Source organism: Hyla sarda, chromosome 1 (assembly GCF_029499605.1).
Source record: "Hyla sarda isolate aHylSar1 chromosome 1, aHylSar1.hap1, whole genome shotgun sequence".
NCBI lineage: Eukaryota > Metazoa > Chordata > Amphibia > Anura > Hylidae > Hyla > Hyla sarda.
This window is the reverse complement of record NC_079189.1, coordinates 465,287,426-465,307,201: the sequence shown is the minus strand read 5'-3', so window position 1 is coordinate 465,307,201 and position 19,776 is coordinate 465,287,426. Positions and strand designations below refer to the sequence as shown.

At 41.7% G+C, this 19,776-nt stretch overlaps 1 protein-coding gene and 1 long non-coding RNA gene across 2 annotated transcripts in view; one reads left to right on the top strand and one right to left on the bottom strand.

Moving 5' to 3' along the window:
- RAD9B (RAD9 checkpoint clamp component B) overlaps nt 1-19,776 on the bottom strand; it is a 259,479-nt gene that overhangs the window by 12,317 nt on the left and 227,386 nt on the right. Inside the window, exon 12 of the mRNA XM_056518258.1 lies at nt 2,012-2,183. Coding sequence (XP_056374233.1) covers nt 2,012-2,183 — 172 coding nt within the window. The remainder of the gene's footprint in view (nt 1-2,011; nt 2,184-19,776) is intronic.
- Nucleotides 11,594-18,539, top strand: LOC130284990 (uncharacterized). Its single transcript, XR_008847208.1, has 3 exons — nt 11,594-11,880; nt 15,897-15,981; nt 17,967-18,539. It is a non-coding gene; the product is annotated as an uncharacterized LOC130284990 (long non-coding RNA).

Genomic DNA, 19,776 nt, shown 5'->3' with positions numbered 1-19,776 from the left:
GTGGTTTAGATGTATGTCCATAACTAATAAATGTCCCCAACTGATAAAAGGAGGTTAGGTGAGGTTTAGATATATGTCCACAACTGATAGATGTCCACATCTGATGAAAAAAGGCCCTCATGCCAGAGGGTAACAATAAAAAAGGTAAAAGGCCAAAAGGGGGAGTGAGAAATCATGCCCAGTATGCAGTCAACACACAATATGCAGGAATATATACATAAAAAAGAAAACAGAGAAAAAGAAAACAGAGATCCGTTATTGCAGTGATTATTAGCTCCACAGGAAAATATGTCCAAAAGTGTCTAAGGTATAATGCATCCCTGGCTGGGAAATACACATAAAAGTAAATATGCAGGAAAGCAGAGTCCCATTTATGCAGTGGTTATTGATTGAAGAAAAAAAAAGGTCCAAAAACTGTGTCCAAAAGGGGGGGGGGGGGGGGGGGAGTTCATAGAGAGAGACATGAAAGGGAAAGGGAGTGGGGGGGAAGGCATAGTAGTACTTACATTTCAGACGTCCTGTAGCCTGTGTTGTGCTAGGATGGCGTGGCCGTGGTGATCGCGGCATCCTGTCTTTTATGCGAGCGAAGGGGGGAGTTACTGGAAGTGCGCGATGTGCTGAAGGAGCTGCGCGGTCTGAAGAAGCGGGAGGCGCGTGTAGCGCTCCATTGTGGACAAAATGGACAGTGTGGGGAGGGCTTATGGGAAACCAATAATTGTGAAATGTCAGAAAATGGGGAGGGGGGATCCATAGTGGATGAGTGGTTATAGTTTTATGCACTCATTGAGGCCATCTGGGGTTAGACATTTCAGTTTATATATCCAATATGCTTCTTTGCGGTTGAGTGCGATCTGCCTGTTTTCTGTATCTTCTGAGATCTGCTCGATGGCGGTCACTCTGATGTATGAAAAGTCCTTGTTGTGCTTCTCCGTTAGGTGTCTGGAGGCGCTTTGTTTTAGGTGTCCTATGTTACAATTATGACAATGGCCGTTCAAGCGTTTCCTAAGGGTCTGTGTGGTCCTACCTACATAATACAGTCCGCAACAACAGTCGAGTAGGTAACTTAGACAGTGGTGATCTAATGGTTTATTAGCCGACCACGGCGATCGCAGCATGCCAGGCTATTGGCGGCAGGAGAGCTATAGCTATCTCCTTTTATGCCCGAGGCAAGCCCAGGGTAATCTTATGTGCCATGATCTGTCGTTTTTATCGGAACCATTTATGTTCAGAGGGAACTTTTTGATCACCTTATAAAAAAAATTCTCATATGAAGTGACCAAAAATGAGTAATACTGGACTATTTTTTACATTTACACCATTCACTGTACAGTTTAATTAACATCATATTATAATAGCCTGGACGTTTCCACATGTAGCGATACTACCTATGTTTATTTTTGTACATTATTTTTATTTAAAGAAAATTGGAAACTTTTTAGGAAAGGGGCTTATTCATATATATACGCACTTTTGAAAATATTTAAATCACTTTTTTAGTCTTCATATATACACATACACACCATACATATGCACACATCATACATACACCTGCCGCTGCCCCCCCCCACATCATTGGGGGGGAGGGGGGTTTGGGGGAGGGTGGCTCTGAGCAGCGACCCCTAGCTACTGAAATCAGCTGGGGGCCGCCGCCCCCTCCATACACCCTGAGCGCCGGTGTGAGGTGCAGACTTGCATCCCATGCAAGTCTGAATCCGCTCCTGCGCCTCACGCCGGCATTAAATAAAAATAAGGGGGAAGTCTGTCTGTCCCTGCTTGCCCGATACAGGGCTAAATCTATGAATAATTCACCTGCCCGGTGCCCGGAACTACATGTCCCAGGCGTCGGGCGATAGGATTTTCACAACCCTGCATGCAGAGAAGTGCTTATCTAAGGAAAAAATTATAAAAGCAGAAGTACTGTATCTCAGATGTGATAGTTTCTTTGAAAGGGACACAACATAAGCGTATGTACAAATTAAGCTAAACCTTAATATTTCTCCTTTTAGAATACCTTGTTATAAGATGTAGTAGGAAATGGCTCTTCTGTTGTATGCTGATTTGAGTTACCAGCAGCAGTTTCAGTCATCAACACAGGACTCGCAGTAAGTTCTGGTTCCTTGTTACTCTTACTATCTTTGCTTTTCGACAAAGTTCCTCTAGCTTTGTGCACTAAAGGTGTAGACCTGTTTGAAACATGTAAAATTGCCTTATTATTTATCTTTTTGTTACTTTATATTTATATCTTTTGTATATTCTTGTTACTTTATATATCAGTCAGTGCTTAAATTAAAAGAAAAGATTTGCTGCTACTTCATATGGTTCATATGCTCCTTCATCACTGTAGGGACAGGAAACAGAGGTTTAAAAAAAAGGTTTAACAAAAGGACCCCTCCTCTATCACATCCCAATGTAAAAACATCTGAGGTCTGTGCTCCGGATAAAAAAAAAGGCTAGTGCCCTTAATCTCAGCTGGTCCAATGCAAAATCTTGCCCGCAACCATCCACAATAGTTCAGGGCCACTTGCAATAAAGGGTGGCATCAGCGGAAAAGAACAGCTCCATATCCCGCTGCTTCTCTTGAAGGCTTCAGACATTATAGGCCAAGATCTCAAGACTTAGCAACAGCACCACAGTATGGTGATGTCATCATGCTGCTGCACACGGTTAGAGAGGATAAGCAAAACAAGCCGCAAATGAGGTACACGTAAGAGGGGGAATGGTCTACCTATATACATGGGGGGAGATTTATCAAAACCTGTGTAGAGGAAAAGGGAAGCAGATGCCCATAGCAACCAATCAGATTGCTTCTTTCATTTTTCAGAGGCCTTTTTAAAAAAAATGAAAGAAGCAATCTGATTGGTTGCTATGGGCAACTGCACCACTCTTCCTTTACACACACTTTGATAAATCTCACCCATGGGGTGGGTAAAAGGGGATCTGCCTATATACAGTGGTGTAGCTGTAGAGGTCGCAGGGGAGGTACAGGGTTGATGGGCGTGGAGGCGGAATTTAATTTGTGGTCGGGGGGGTAATTTGTGGGCTGCACACGTTCAGCCATCCTAAATAATAAATAATGGTATCTGCTTGTTCATGAGGAGATCATGATGTATGAATGATGTGTGTGTATGTACTGTATGTATGAATGATGTGTGTATGCACTGTATGTATGATGTGTGTATGCATGATGTGTGTGTATGTACTGTATGTATGAATGATGTATGTGTATGTACCGTATGATGTATGAATGTGTTTGTATGTACTGTATGTATGAATGATGTGTGTATGCACTGTATGTATGATGTATGAATGATGTGTGTGTATGTACTGTATGTATGAATGATGTGTGGGTATGTATGAATGATGTGTGTGTATGTACTGTATGTATGATGTATGAATGATGTGTGTGTATGTACTGTATGTATGTATGATGTGTGGAGATGTATTATGCAGGGGCGGGGGAGATCTGGAGGTGGCGGGTGTATGCATGATATGCCGGCATCTCTTCTCTCAATGAAAATCTTTGTGCATGGGTGGATGCCATGCTCCAACCATTGATAGCAGAGATGCCAGGCCACATTAAGGACACTGGTCACCTCCTCTCCATTCTTGACCAGATGAATTGGCAGCGGGGCTGGACTTGGCTTACTGCCGATGTCACGTCTCTTTACTCAGTGATACCCCACGACCAGGCCTTGATTGCACTGTCGTGATTTTTGGAGACATATTCGGGGTACTCTGTATGTTTGACGGTGATTTCTTCTTGCAGACCACCGGAGCATCGATGGGGGCTAAGTTCTCCCCCTCTCTCGCCAACATTTACATGTGTTGGTGGGAGAGGGGGACACTCTTCTCTCCCCACAACCCCTTTACGCCCCAGATCCAATGGTATGGCTCTACATCGACGACCTCCTGTTTATCTGGGGGTCCTATGTAGCGGCCGTTTATACCTTTTCCAGGTATCTGAATGACAACACTGCCAATCTCAATTTCACTGTCAGCTTGGCTGCGGATGAGGTCACATTTCTGGACTTGACTATTTGTGGATGCCCAGACACTAATAAAATTAAAACATGTTCTTTCCGCAAACCAAGCTCAGCCAATACCATCCTCCATGCTGCTTCCTGCCATCCCCCCCACGTTGCAAGAAATGTGCCTGTGGGGGAGATGATACGCGCACGTCGCAACTGCTCGCAGGACAGTGACTTTGAAGAGGAGGTGACAAAAATCAGTGACCGCTTATCACACAGAGGATACCAAAAGGGGCTAATATATCAGGCGGCTAACATAGCAAGGACTAAAAATAGATCAGACTTAATATTTGGGAAAAAGAGACAATCGAAAAAAAAAGATGCAAGTCAACAACCAGTCACATTTGTTACCCAATACAGTGCGGACTATGGGTCTATCAAAAAAATCATAAACAAATATATGCCAATTATTATGGGTGATCCTACCTATAGATCCGCACTGCAAAAGGGATACAGATGTGTACCGAAGAGAGCACCAACAATAGGACAACTGGTGTCCCCTAGTCTCTTTAAAACAGGGACTATGAGACCACCCACATGGTTAACTTATACTGGCTCTTACAAATGTGGTCACCAAAAATGTCTGTGCTGCAGTATTATGTGTCCATCTAAAGAATTTTGCTCCACCACTAGAAATGAGGTTCATACCATAAGACAATACATAAACTGCAACACGAGCTACGTTGTCTATCTGGTCACATGTCGAAAGTGCAATGTACAGTATGTAGGGTGCACTACTTGCCCCCTGAAGACAAGGATTCGGAAACATCTGTCTGATATCAAGCACTTTAACTTTAGACATGTGTCCATGATTAGCCAACACTGTGCGGACAAACACAATGGCAACACTGATACACTTATTCACCAAGGCATACAAAGAGTAGCCATGCCAACGAGGGGAGGGAATCATAGGCAAAAACTTCTCGACAGGGAAGTTTACTGGATCATGTGTTTGGATAGTAGATACCCGAAGGGGTTAAATAAAAGACAAGATGTAATATTACACTATTGAGTATATCCACACAGATAGAGATTTTGCAACAATCATGTTTTTGCCCCCCATCTGGGAAAAGGTTTTTCTTTTTATATCTGTTATTACTATTTGCCCTCATTTGAGTCATGACAGTGGCAGGGTGTTTTTTCGCACTGTGTAATTGCGTATGACACATAGTGTCGGAATGAAAATAATACCACAATATATCCACATAGGCATTACATGGTGCGTTAAACCAAACTTCCTCATGAGCTTTGTTTGTTTGTTCTTTTCCTTTTTCCTCATTGCACATTACAAAGATTTTATTGGATTTACACATGGTGTTTTTCCTTTTTTTCTTTGGGTTTGTTTATGTTTAATTTGATGTATGTGAATGGATTATGTTTATTTACTTTTATTTGTAATGGAACTTCCTGTGCTGGGGGAGGTACTCCTCACTAAGATAGGATGATTAACACCTGTGTGTTTGAGCACCTCCCCTATATAGGACATCCAACAGTCTGAACCGTATGCCAGTATGACTAAGATCGCTTAAGCGGTCGAAACGCGTCACTGCTGTTCTTTTACCTATACTGCCGTGTCAGAATAAATATTATCTGCAATTGAGCTTCTGCTGCGCTGGACATTCTCCTTCTTCCTGTATGCATGATATGTGTATGTATATATTATGTGTATGTATTATGATTGTGTGTGGGGGCGGAGGCGGCGTGTGTATGTTTGATGTGTGTGTATGTACTGTATGTATGAATGATATGTGTATGTGGCAGTATTATATGCAGGGGGTACAATAGGAGGCAGTATTATATTTAGAGGTACAGTCAGTGGCAGTATTATATTCAGGGGGTACAGTAGGTGGCAGTATCATATTCAGGGGGGTACAGTGGATGGTAGTTTTATATTCAGGCGATACAGTGTGTGGAAGTATTATATTCAGGGGGTACAGTAGGAGGCAGTATTCAGGGGGTACAGTAGGTGGCAGAATATATTCAGGGGATACAGTGGGTGTCAGTATTATATGCAGGAGGTACAGTGGATGGTAGTTTTATATTCAGGGGATACAGTGTGTGGAAGTATTATATTCAGGGGGTACGGTAGGAGGCAGTATTATATTCAGAGGGTACAGTGTGTGGAAGTATTATATTCAGGGGGTACATTGGGTGGCAGTATTATATGCAGGAGGTACAGTGGATGGTAGTTTTATATTCAGGGGGTACAGTAGGTGGCAATATTATATTCAGGGTGTACAGTAGGTGGCAGTATTATATTCAGGGGGTACAGTGGGTTTTAGTATTATAGTTAGTATGATACAGTGTGTGGCAGTATTATATTCAGGGGGTACAGTAGGTGGCAGTATTATATTCAGGGGGTACAGTGTGTGGCAGTATTATATTCAGGGGGTACAGTGGGTGGCAGTATTATATTTAGAGGGTACAGTGGGTGGCAGTAATATATTCAGGGGGTACAGTGGGTGGCATATTATATTCAGGGGGTACTGTGGGTGGCAGTATTATAATCAGGGGGTACAGTAGGTGGCAGTTTTATATTCAGGGGGTACAGTGGGTTTCAGTATTATATAAAGGAGGTACAGCGGATGGTACTTTTATATTCAGGTGATACAGTGTGTGCCAGTATTATATTCAGGGGGTACAGTAGGTGGCAGTATTATATTCAGGGGATACAGTGTGTGGCAGTATTATATTCAGGGGGTACAGTGGGTGGCAGTATTATATTCAGGGGGTACAGTGGGTGGCAGTATTATATTCAGGGGTACAGTGTGTGGCAGTATTATATTCAGGGGGTACAGTAGGTGGTAGTATTATATTTAGGGGTACAGTGGGTGGCAGTATTAGGTGCAGGAGGTACAGTGGATGGTAGTTTTATATTCAGGGGATACAGTGTGTGGCAGTATTATATTCAGGGGTACAGTATTTAGCAGAGTAAGGCTGGGTTCACACCACGTTTTGTTAAATACGGTTCTCGTATGCGGCTGGGAGGAGGGGGGCAGGGCTTAATCGCGGTCGACCACGTTTTTGCTTGTGGTCGGGAAACCGCATATGGCCGAAAACGAAGCCGACCGGAGGCTGCGGTTCACTCCGGTCGGCTCGTAGACATACATTAAATACGGTTCCCAAATACGGCTGAGTGCGGGTGCCTCGATTAAGCCCCGCCCCCTCCTCCCAGCCGTATACGGGAACTGTATTTAACAAAACGTGGTGTGAACCCAGCCTAATAATGATTATTGTCTTCATACAGAGGATGAGGATCTACTGACAAAGTGAGGAGTTAATGATGTCCGGGTGTCAGACTCTGCAGAGAAGATGGAGCTGGAAGAAGTCCTCATGTCTGGACCAGATGAAGAAGAAAAGAAAAGACAACAGAGAAGACATCACTCAGGTCACTGATATCATTATATATCCTCCTGACTGTCCCATCAACTGGAGTCACTTGTAAGTTCCACAATGATGATGGGTGACAATGTACCTTAATCTGTGGTTCTCCATCTGTTGCAAAACTACAACTCCCATAATGCCTGAGGCTCTCCAGACATGATGGGAGTTAAAGCTTTATAACAGCTGGAGAGCAACTGGAACCAAGGTGATTGGCGGGGGTCCCAGCAGTTGGACCCTCACCAGAAAAAAATGGCTGCTTATTCTTAAATGCCTGTTTTGTCTGTCTGGCCCTGCCTGTTAGTCACTTATATTGTTGTGTATTCACTGATATCTTTGTACGGCCGAGTAAGGGGTTGTCCAGGATTGGGGAAGCGGCCTGGGGTTTCTAGCTACGTTCCTGCCTATATACTTGGGGGAGAAAGGAGGTCTGCCTATATAGATGTGTGTAAAAAGGGGGTCTGCCTATATACATGTGGGATTTCTTACTTTGCAATTGGTATATTTGATTATTATAGTTCAAATCATTTTTTGCAATACACTATACCACGGCTTCCATCACAGCAAGTAGGGAACACGTTAAAAAAATTTGAACCCTACCCCTAGTGAGAACCTTTCACCTTAACACCTCCTGACACCCACCGCCCTCCCTTCCCCGTTGCTGCTGATGTTACCGTAGAGTGGCCTCACCTAATACATGCTACTCATGTAATGCTTCTTATTGGAGCTAGTGTTAAGAGTAACACTCATGCAACATTGAGTGGTCTTGCACTTCAGCCCCTCCTTTTGTGGCTCCGCCCTCAGTCCCACCCCTGGCCTGGGCCCCAGATCTTTTGAAAACCTAGCAATGCCCCTGGTCAAAGATACCTGGGGTGGTTGATTGGGGCCTCTGTGGTCTCCTTCATCCTAAGAGATCCCCCTCTAAGTCAGTACTCCTCTGGGCAGGAGTCTCCTGGTGGGGACACATCCAGTTCCTATTCAAGGTGAGGGCTGCACAGGAGAGGTCTCTGTGGCGAGTCCGGACATTTTGGAGGTCGGAATGGCATCTGGGGATGCGCACAGGGTGCACTATTATGCATCCCGTGCTGGAAGCCAGGATGAGTGGTGTCCCTTTTAGGGGTTCTGTAGTGAAATAGTGGTCACTGGAATTGTATCCTTCAAAGCTAATGGAGAACAGTGTGGGATGTCACAGACTGCTCCAGAGACCCGTTGAACCCCAGAGGTGTCCATTAACAACCAGCATGGACACAGCAGCATGTGCTGACTTTGCAGAGACCCGGAAGGCTTTAGTTTCTATGAGTAAAGCAGAATAAACCCAGTTCTCCCTGATCAGATTTAATATTTACGGGGTCTCCCTCTATCCTATCTTTTTCAGGGAGAGAATACACTCTGAAAGACCAACACAAATGTTAAAACAAAACCTAGGAAGTGTGATATGTGCTACACCCCATAGAATAATATAGAGAACTACTATATACTGCATGCATTGGAAAAATAGTAAAGTAGGAACACATGACGCACAGGATATCAGGTCCATTTTTTTTCTGTAACACAAATACAAGGAAGGCATACAATATAAGAGTGCAAAACAGGTAACTGTTCATAAAGTAAGTTATGTATATATTAATGTGTATCTGACCCATAGTTTTTAAGTGAGTACATAATAAAAACAAAATGAAAAGAAATGGGGAAGAAAGGTACAAGGGAAAGAAAGATCAGGCAAAAAGAGACAGGACTGTTATCCAGTCCAGGCAGAAATGTCAAGACTCCCTATATATCAACATTTAGTACAACAATGCACTAGCACTAAACTGAGAATAGGGGGGCATTGTGAATCAAAGAAGCAATAGTCATCCAATCTACAGCACAGCAGAGCACTTCACCTAGGAGATGATATCTGCACCTAAACAACTGCCTACTTATGAGTAATTTCCTACTATGAGTGAGATTAAAGGTTCTCCTTTAGAGATGAAAGTTTTGGTCGCTTTCTCCAATTCGACCCTGTCAATGCCAAGCAGTAGTTTCAGTTGAACAATCAGTTCAAGAATAGTGGGGATCTCATCAAGGGGTACTCCCGTGGAAAACTTTTAAAAAAAAAATCAACTGGTGCCAGAAAGTTAAACAGATTTGTATTACAGAGGAAATTGTTTTCTTTTTGGAACACAGAGCTCTCTGCTGACATCATGAGCATAGTGCTCTCTGCTGACATCTCTGTCCATTTTAAGAACTGTCCAGAGTAGGAGAAAATCCCCATAGAAAACATATGCTGCTCTAGACAGTTCCTAAAATGGACAGAGAGGTCAGCAGAGAGCACTGTGGTCATGATGTCAGTAGAGATCACTGTGTTCCAAATAGAAAACCATTTCCTCTGTAGTATTCAGCAGCTAATAAGTACTGGAAGGACTAAGATTTTTTTTTAATAGAAGTAATTTGCAAATCTGTTTAACCTTCTGGCACCAGTTGATTTAATAAAAAAAAAAAAAGTTTTCCATGGTAGTACCCCTTTAAGCTACACATGAAGGAGCACAACCACTAACATACAACAGTAACATGTGGATCCTTTTTGAAATAGATCACACTGGGGTGTGTGTGCTAACTGTTGATGGATAAAATGTAAAGGACAGGCTGTGGTTCTTTGAGGCTAGGTTTACACTTGTTTTTTTTTTTTACAAAAACGCCAATAAAAATGCCCATTTTGCCGCATGGCGTTTTTTTTGTGAAAAAACGCTGCGGCCAGATGTTAGCTGCAAGTCAATAGTAAACTGCAAAATGCCAAATCCACTTGGCGTTTTTCAGTTTGGCGTTTTTTTTTAATCCTTTTGGCGTTTTTGGGCTCCTTGGCAGTTTTTAAAAAACGACCTCTTGTCGAGACTTTGGCGTTTTTTCGGGAAAATCTTGGCATTTTTCTCCCATAGAAGTCTATGGCAGTGAAAAAACGCCAAGAAAAACGCCATGTGGGTTTTAAATTTGGCGTTTTTTCAGGCGGTTTTTATTCTCTTTTGGACTTTAGCGATCCAAAAAAGTGTTGGAGATACATTTTTTATTAATATTTTGTGGGGTACCATTAAAAAATAATAATAAAAAAGATACAGTAGTGATGGAAAAAATTGTATTTAACGAAATATATCTTTTTTATAACAACATTTTTAGTAATTTTTAAACAGGGATCAATTTATGTGAGCGGGTAAGGCACTAAAAATGCAGCCGACAATAATAAAAATGTAGTGTGTGTGTGTTTCACTTTTATTTTTTATTTTTTAGGTAGTACTACTACTCCCATCATGGAACACACTGTTCCATGATAGGAGTAGTAGTTACCTGTACTAATTGAAAGATCGCTGGGGTTCCTTTCGATCCTCTTGTATAATGTATAGATGCTGCGGCCGCTCTTCTATGGTCCCCTGCACTGCCGTATATATACACATATTCATATTTCCTGCAGAGAGGTGTGATTGGTCAGATGGTTCCAACCAATCACAACTCTGTGGGAAATAGGAATATGTGTATATATACGTCAGTGCAGGGGACCATAGAAGAGCAGCCGCATCCATACATTATACTGTAGAATCGCAACGGGTGTCAGGAGGAGTGACACTCGCTGCGATCTGTCTATTAATTCAGGTACTACAGCTCCCAGCATGGAGCAGAGTGTACTCCATGTTGGGAGTATTAGTACCTGCAGTAAGGGACAGATCCCAGCGGATGTCACTCCTCCTGACACCCGCTGCGATCGTCCTTATGTGAATGTCGGGATCAGCTGTTCTCAGGGCTACAGAGCCGGGAGATCAGCTGATCCTGAGCAGTAGATATACATTGTATATCTACTGCCCAGCAAGAACTTACAGTGAGCCTGCAATGTGTATACAGTATACACATTGCTGGCTCACTTAACCCCTTACTAAGCTGTGCGCTATGCACCAACCAAGCAAGGAAAGAGTTAACTTACACTGCTGGACAGTGTAGGTTAACCCTTTGGGCGGTATACACTATATACAGCTATCTATAGATAGCTGTATATAGTGTATACAGAAGATGGAGAAGTCCCCTTACCTCCGTCCAGTCCCCGCGGGTCTGTGTAGCTCCGCCCCCAGTGATGACGTAATTAGGGGCGGAGCTACAGACACAATCCTGGCTGGCAAGGGTATAAGGCTCTGTTAACATTGTCCCCAGGGACGTGCACACATAGGAGTGAAAGGGGGCTGGAGCCCCTGCCCTTTTCCTCACCTGCCCCCCTAGTGCCCTCACAAAAGGAGGTGCAGACTCAGGGTGACAGGTGAAGTAAAAAGGATCCATTGCTGGGGAGATTTGTATGTGGTTTAATGGAGTATGCTGTGCCCTCCCTGCAGCAAGGGGGCGCCACTCACCCTGTCATTAGCTGCCCTTTCTCTGCTTCTCTCCACAGGGAGGAGACAGGAGCAGCGGAGGCAGAGAGAAGCCCCGCCCACAAACTCCAGTCTATGCAGCCCTTACTGTAAGTAACTGTAAATATATGTGAGTGATTGTATGTCAGTGTGTGTGTATATGTATATATGTGTGTGATTGTATGTCAGTGTGTGTATATGTATATATGTGAGTGATTGTATGTCAGTGTGTGTGTATGTATGTATGTGAGTGATTGTATGTCAGTGTGTGTGTATGTATATATGTGAGTGATTGTATGTCAGTGTGTGTATATGTATATATGTGAGTGATTGTATGTCAGTGTGTGTATGTATATATGTGAGTGATTGTATGTCAGTGTGTGTATATGTATATATGTGAGTGATTGTATGTCAGTGTGTGTGTATGTATATATGTGAGTGATTGTATGTCAGTGTGTGTATATGTATATATGTGAGTGATTGTATGTCAGTGTGTGTATGTATATATGTGAGTGATTGTATGTCAGTGTGTGTATATGTATATATGTGAGTGATTGTATGTCAGTGTGTGTGTATGTATATATGTGAGTGATTGTATGTCAGTGTGTGTGTATGTATATATGTGAGTGATTGTATGTCAGTGTGTGTATATGTATATATGTGAGTGATTGTATGTCAGTGTGTGTGTATGTATATATGGGAGTGATTGTATGTCAGTGTGTATGTATGTATATATGTGAGTGATTGTATGTCAGTGTGTGTGTGTATGTATATATGTGAGTGATTGTATGTCAGTGTGTGTATGTATATATGTGAGTGATTGTATGTCAGTGTGTGTATATGTATATATGTGAGTGATTGTATGTCAGTGTGTGTATATGTATATATGTGAGTGATTGTATGTCAGTGTGTGTATATGTATATATGTGAGTGATTGTATGTCAGTGTGTCTATCTCTATGTATGTGCAGAGAGGGATGGCTGGGGCCTTAGTGTAAGTGACTGTATATATGTGAGTGACTGTATGTCAATGTGTGTGTATGTATATATGTGTGTTTGTGTGTGTGTATGTATGTATGTGTTTGTATATATATATATATATATATATATATATATATGAGCAAGTGAATCTATGTATGTGTGTATATATCTGTGAGTGATTGTATGTGTGTACCTGTATGTATGATGTGCCTGTTGGCTATATCTTTTAGTATATATTCCATGTTATATGTGTGTCTGTGTATTTATGTTTCTTAATGTATATTTGTACCTGTATGTATGTGTCAAAGTGTCTCTTTGTATGTGTGTATATTACCTATGTACTGTATGTGTGTATATTACCTATGTACTGTATGTGTGTATATTACCTATGTACTGTATGTGTGTATTACTTATGTACTGTATGTGTGTATATTACCTATGTACTGTATGTGTGTATATTACCTATATACTATGTGTGTATTACCTATGTACTATGTGTATATTACCTATGTACTGTATGTGTGTATATTACCTATGTACTGTATGTGTGTATTACTTATGTACTGTATGTGTGTATATTACCTATGTACTGTATGTGTGTATATTACCTATGTACTGTATGTGTGTATTACCTATGTACTATGTGTGTATTACCTATGTACTATGTGTGTATTACCTATGTACTATGTGTGTATTACCTATGTACTGTATGTGTGTATATTACCTATGTACTGTATGTGTGTATATTACCTATGTACTGTATGTGTGTATATTACCTATGTACTGTATGTGTGTATATTACCTATGTACTGTATGTGTGTATTACCTATGTACTGTATGTGTGTATATTACCTATGTACTGTATGTGTGTATATTACCTATGTACTGTATGAGTGTATTACCTATGTACTGTATGTGTATATTACCTATGTACTGTATGTGTGTATTACCTATGTACTGTATGTGTGTATATTACCTATGTACTATGTGTGTATTACCTATGTACTGTATGTGTGTATATTACTTATGTACTGTATGTGTGTATATTACCTATGTACTGTATGTGTGTATTACCTATGTACTGTATGTGTGTATATTACCTATGTACTGTATGAGTGTATTACCTATGTACTGTATGTGTGTATTACCTATGTACTGTATGTGTGTATTACCTATGTACTGTATGTGTGTATATTACCTATGTATTGTATGTGTATATTACCTATGTACTGTATGTGTGTATTACCTATGTACTGTATGTGTGTATTACCTATGTACTGTATGTGTGTATTACCTATGTACTGTATGTGTGTATATTACCTATGTACTGTATGTGTGTATATTACCTATGTACTGTATGAGTGTATTACCTATGTACTGTATGTGTATATTACCTATGTACTGTATGTGTGTATTACCTATGTACTGTATGTGTGTATATTACCTATGTACTATGTGTGTATTACCTATGTACTGTATGTGTGTATATTACTTATGTACTGTATGTGTGTATATTACCTATGTACTGTATGTGTGTATTACCTATGTACTGTATGTGTGTATATTACCTATGTACTGTATGAGTGTATTACCTATGTACTGTATGTGTGTATTACCTATGTACTGTATGTGTGTATTACCTATGTACTGTATGTGTGTATATTACCTATGTATTGTATGTGTATATTACCTATGTACTGTATGTGTGTATTACCTATGTACTGTATGTGTGTATTACCTATGTACTGTATGTGTGTATTACCTATGTACTGTATGTGTGTATTACCTATGTACTGTATGTGTGTATATTACCTATGTACTGTATGTGTGTATTACCTATCTACTGTATGTGTGTATATTACCTATCTACTGTATGTGTGTATATTAACTATGTACTGTATGTGTGTTTTACCTATGTACTGTACGTGTGTATTACCTATGTACTGTACGTGTGTATTACCTATGTACTGTATGTGTATTACCTATCTACTGTATGTGTGTATATTACCTATGTACTGTATGTGTGTATATTACCTATGTACTGTATGTGTGTATATTACCTATGTACTTTATGTGCCTTTATGCTATGTGCTTGTATGTATTGTATGAAGCACATTATTAGGGAATTATTGGAGGAATGTAAGCACGTAAATGAAAGCACAGTATATAGGGAATTTATGGAAGCACAGTATATATTTCAATATATTGGAACATTATATTTTTTATGTATGCTGGCACTGTGTATAGATCCTTAGGGTGCGTTCACATGTGCCTATTTTTGCTGCAGATTTTGCTGCTGCAGATTTTGCTTCCCATTGACAATGGGAAGAGAAATCTGCTAAAGCAAATCTGCAGCAGAAAATACGCACGTGTGAACGCACCCTTAGTGGTGGCACAGTATAGTTAAATAATAGTGGCACAGTATATAGTTCATTAATGGTGGCACAGTATATAGGGAATTAATAGATGAATGGTGGCACAGTATATAGGGAATTAATAGATGAATGGTGGCACAGTATATAGGGAATTAATAGATGAATGGTGGCACAGTATATAGGGAATTAATAGATGAATGGTGGCACAGTATATAGGGAATTAATAGATGAATGGTGGCACAGTATATAGGGAATTAATAGATGAATGGTGGCACAGTATATAGGGAATTAATAGATGAATGGTGGCACAGTATATAGGGAATTAATAGATGAATGGTGGCACAGTATATAGGGAATTAATAGATGAATGGTGGCACAGTATATAGGGAATTAATAGATGAATGGTGGCACAGTATATAGGGAATTAATAGATGAATGGTGGCACAGTATATAGGGAATTAATAGATGAATGGTGGCACAGTATATAGGGAATTAATAGATGAATGGTGGCACAGTATATAGGGAATTAAGGGGAGTACGGTATATAATTAAAGGGAAACTGACAGGCTGTTTACTCGCACTAAACCCAATACACTAGGTTACAGTGCAGTATACAAAAATTGGTCTTTCCATTTTCTAGGTATTGCCCCACATTGTTAGTATGCGAAGTCAGTCTTGTGCGCAATGGAGGCGGAGCTTCCCTGCCTCCATCCTGTATGCTGTGCTATGCCTGGCCGTCTTTGTATATTTATAATTCTTTTTTTTTTCTAGTATATTATAGAATGTAAGCATATATTTGTGTGGTGTCCATCTCTTCAGTGTAAGAACCAGAGCTGTGTGGAGATTCCTGCATAAGGTGGGTGATTGGTGATGGGTGCTGGGTGATTGGGGATGGGTGCTGGGTGATTGGGGATGGGTGATTGGTGCTGGGTGATTGGGGATGGTTGCTGGGTGATTGGGGATGGGTGATTGGTGATGGGTGCTGGGTGATTGGGGATGGGTGCTGGGTGATGAGTGCTGGGTTCTGTCATATAGAGCTCAGGTGGGGGCATATAGGGGGAGATTTATTAAAACCTTTGCAGAGGAAAAGCCTTCTGCAAAACTATCTGATTGGTTGCTATGGGCGACTGCACCGCTCTCTCTGCACAGGTTTTGTATAAATCTCCTCTATAATACAGTATATTATAGGGCAGCTGTCACATGTTTTCTGTAAATAAGGTTGGGTTCACACTACGTTTTCTCCCATACGGGAGCGCATACGGCAGGGGGGAGCTAAAACCTCGCGCTCCCGTATGCCTTCGTATGCGCTCCCGTATGTTATTCATTTCAATGAGCCGGCCGGAGTGAAACGTTCGGTCGGCTCATTTTTGCGCCGTATGCGCTTTTACAACCGGACCTAAAACTGTGGTCAACCACGGTTTTAGGTCCGGTAGTAAAAGCGCATACGGCGCAAAAATGAGCCGACCGAACGTTTCACTCCGGCCGGCTCATTGAAATGAATGACATACGGGAGCGCATACGAAGGCATACGGGAGCGCGAGGTTTTAGCTCCCCCCTGCCGTATGCGCTCCCGTATGGGAGAAAACGTAGTGTGAACCCACCCTAAGACTGACAGCACAGCCAAAGTGTATAAACACATGGCAGACCTTCATAGAAACTGTTCTTCACTCGATTTTACAAAAACACCAACTTTTATGGGGATAGGAATGTCGAGGAGGCCCGGCGGGAGTCCACTGTATCCCTGGGCCGCAGCACATCTGCCCATTAAGTCTGGCAGACGTTTTTTAAATTGTGAAAAGTGCCCTCTTTTTTTACTTGAGCCCCTGCCCTTCAAAATGTCTGTGCGCGTCCCTGATTGTCCGTATTGGATAATGGGAACAGACCCTTCTGCCAGTGTCTACCCAGACACGGAGACTCCAGCTGTTGCTAAACTACAACTCCCAGCATGCCCAGACAGCCAAAGGCTGTCTGGGCCTGCTGGGAGTTGTAGTTTAGCAACAGCTGGAGTCTCCCTGTCTGGGTAGACACTGGCAGAAGGGTCTGTTCCCATTATCCAAAACGGACAATGTGAACAGAGCTTCAGACTAGCCTGAATATGTCTGTAGCTCCGCCCCAATGACGTCATCACTAGGGGGCGGGACTACACGGACCGGCGGTGACCGAAACGAGGGAGGTAAGTGGACCTCCTGTTCTGTATACACTATATACAGCTATCTATAGATAGCTGTATATTCTGTATACGCCAAAGGGGCTATAGGAGCAGGGAGTCCTGTCAATCTGGTGACAGGATTCCCGACTCCTGTATAGTATACACGGGTACACTATGCCCCCCTGTATACTATAGGGCTGGGGAGGAGAGTAGTGATGCTGTACATCACTCCTCACCTCCTTACACTCTGTGGACCGGGCCCTCAGCATCCGACCCACAGAGTGGTACCATGAAGACAGTGAGAAAACTGCAACAGGGGACAAATTTGGCTGTTTCCACACACCAGGGAAAACGCCAGAAAAAACGCCAGAAAAACTGCCAAAACTCAGGAAAAACCTGTGGCAGTTTTTCTGGCGTTTTTGCTGGCGTTTTTTTAGGTGTACAAAAAAAAACAAGTGGAAACCTAGCCTTAGGAGGTTTACTTACCATGTTCAATTGATGTAGGCCAACACCATGTCACAATAAGTTGTTACATAAGGGCAAGTCCAGATGCTGTGCCACAGATATGTGGCTGGAGCTTTGCATTTAGTGCAATGGGTGATGCGGTTGGGCATAAGGAAGTCACTGGTAAACTAAACCTATTTATCTCATGTTTCATCAATTAAAGGGAGATTCTTTTGTATTTCACACAGGACTTCAACTTCCCATCTCTCCAGAATATTCCTACGAAGATCTGCATCTTGCGAAATAAATGACTATTTCCTTAAAATCGCCCGTTCTTTTAACTATAGAACATTTATATCTAGATACAGAATAACGATGTCTGTCTAACGCTGCTACTCATATCAAAATCAGATGGGCATGCTTCAATACCGATCTCTCTAAGGCAACCAGTGCAAAAACAAAACAGTAACAATAAAAATTGAGTCAACCTATACTTAGAATTTTTGTCTGAGTTGGTCAACCAGCCTCCATCAGTAGGATGCATAACCAGCAGCCAGTATGCCCTTATCTGGCCAGATCTAAAAAAAAAAATAAAAAAACATGGTTATCTCGACCATGTGGGAGGTTTGAGTGATCCCAGAGGGACATCTGTTTAGGTAAAAGAAAGCTATTTGTACACTACTATCATATGCATGATTACTGCTGAGGATTTAACATGAATTTGTAGAGAGGCTACAGAGGTATATAAGCAAAACACACACAGCACTGTAAATTCTGCTACAAGAGGGCCAATGGAAAAGTAATCTGTTGCAAGGAATCAATAAATCACATGACCCATGAGACAGGTCAAATTATAACCCCTAACATTCAGGAAACTGAGCCTTCCTTCGGGCTTACTTAAGGCAAGCTTATGTAAAGAAATGCGCGATCTCCGTCAAGCCCAAATAAATTTACTAAGCACCAAAAAAAATTGGGTGACATCCTTGTGTTTCAGTAGTAGCAATATGGTTTGTAGAGGATAAAGGAGTCTGGGGAAACGTATTTTTTATCAAATGACAGCAGCCTAGAAAAGACAGAGGGAGGTAGTCCCAGCACTGCAATTCAATGATAATCTTGGAGAACAGGTCCAGGTGATTCAAAGTGCCTCAATCTTGGCCACATTTATACGATATTCTTAAAAGATACCAAGAAGGACAAGATGTGTGCTGGCATGCTGGAGCTGTGTGTGCCATGCTGTTTCACAAGAGTGGGGCTTTGACTGCTGTGGAGCAGTTAGTGGTCAAAACGAGAGCTCACCTGGTGAAGGTGAGGGACCATCTCCGGTAAGGGCAGTCACTAATCTTGGCAGGTGAATACAGCAAGAGCTAATCTCTCCAGCTGCTTTACTTGGTAGTGCCAGAAACGGAAGTCTTAGGTCAGAGGCATAACTTGTAGCTTCTTGGCCCCTGTGCAAAATCTGCAACAGGGCCCCATGTGCCAATTATAATACTGATCTTTATGGGGCAGATGTGCGTTGAGGCCCCCGCACCAGGGCGACTGCTACCTCTGCACCCCCTATAGCTATGCCCTGTCTCAGGTCCATTATTAACCCCTTAAGGACTCAGGGTTTTTCCGTTTTTGCACTTTCGTTTTTTCCTCCTTACCTTTTAAAAATCATAATCCTTTCAATTTTCCACCTAAAAATCCATATTATGGCTTATTTTTTGCGTCGCCAATTCTACTTTGCAGTGACATTAGTCATTTTACCCAAAAATGCACGGCGAAACAGAAAAAAAAATCATTGTGTGACAAAATCGAAAAAAACCCGCCATTTTGTAAATTTTGGGGGCTTCCGTTTCTACGCAGTGCATATTTCGGTAAAAATTACACCTTATCATTGTTCTGTAGGTCCATACGGTTAAAATGAAACCCTACTTATATAGGTTTGATTTTGTCGCACTTCTGGAAAAAATCATAACTACATGCAGGAAAATTTATACGTTTAAAAATGTCATCTTCTGACCCCTATAACTTTTTTATTTTTCCACGTACAGGGCGGTGTGAGGACTCATTTTTTGC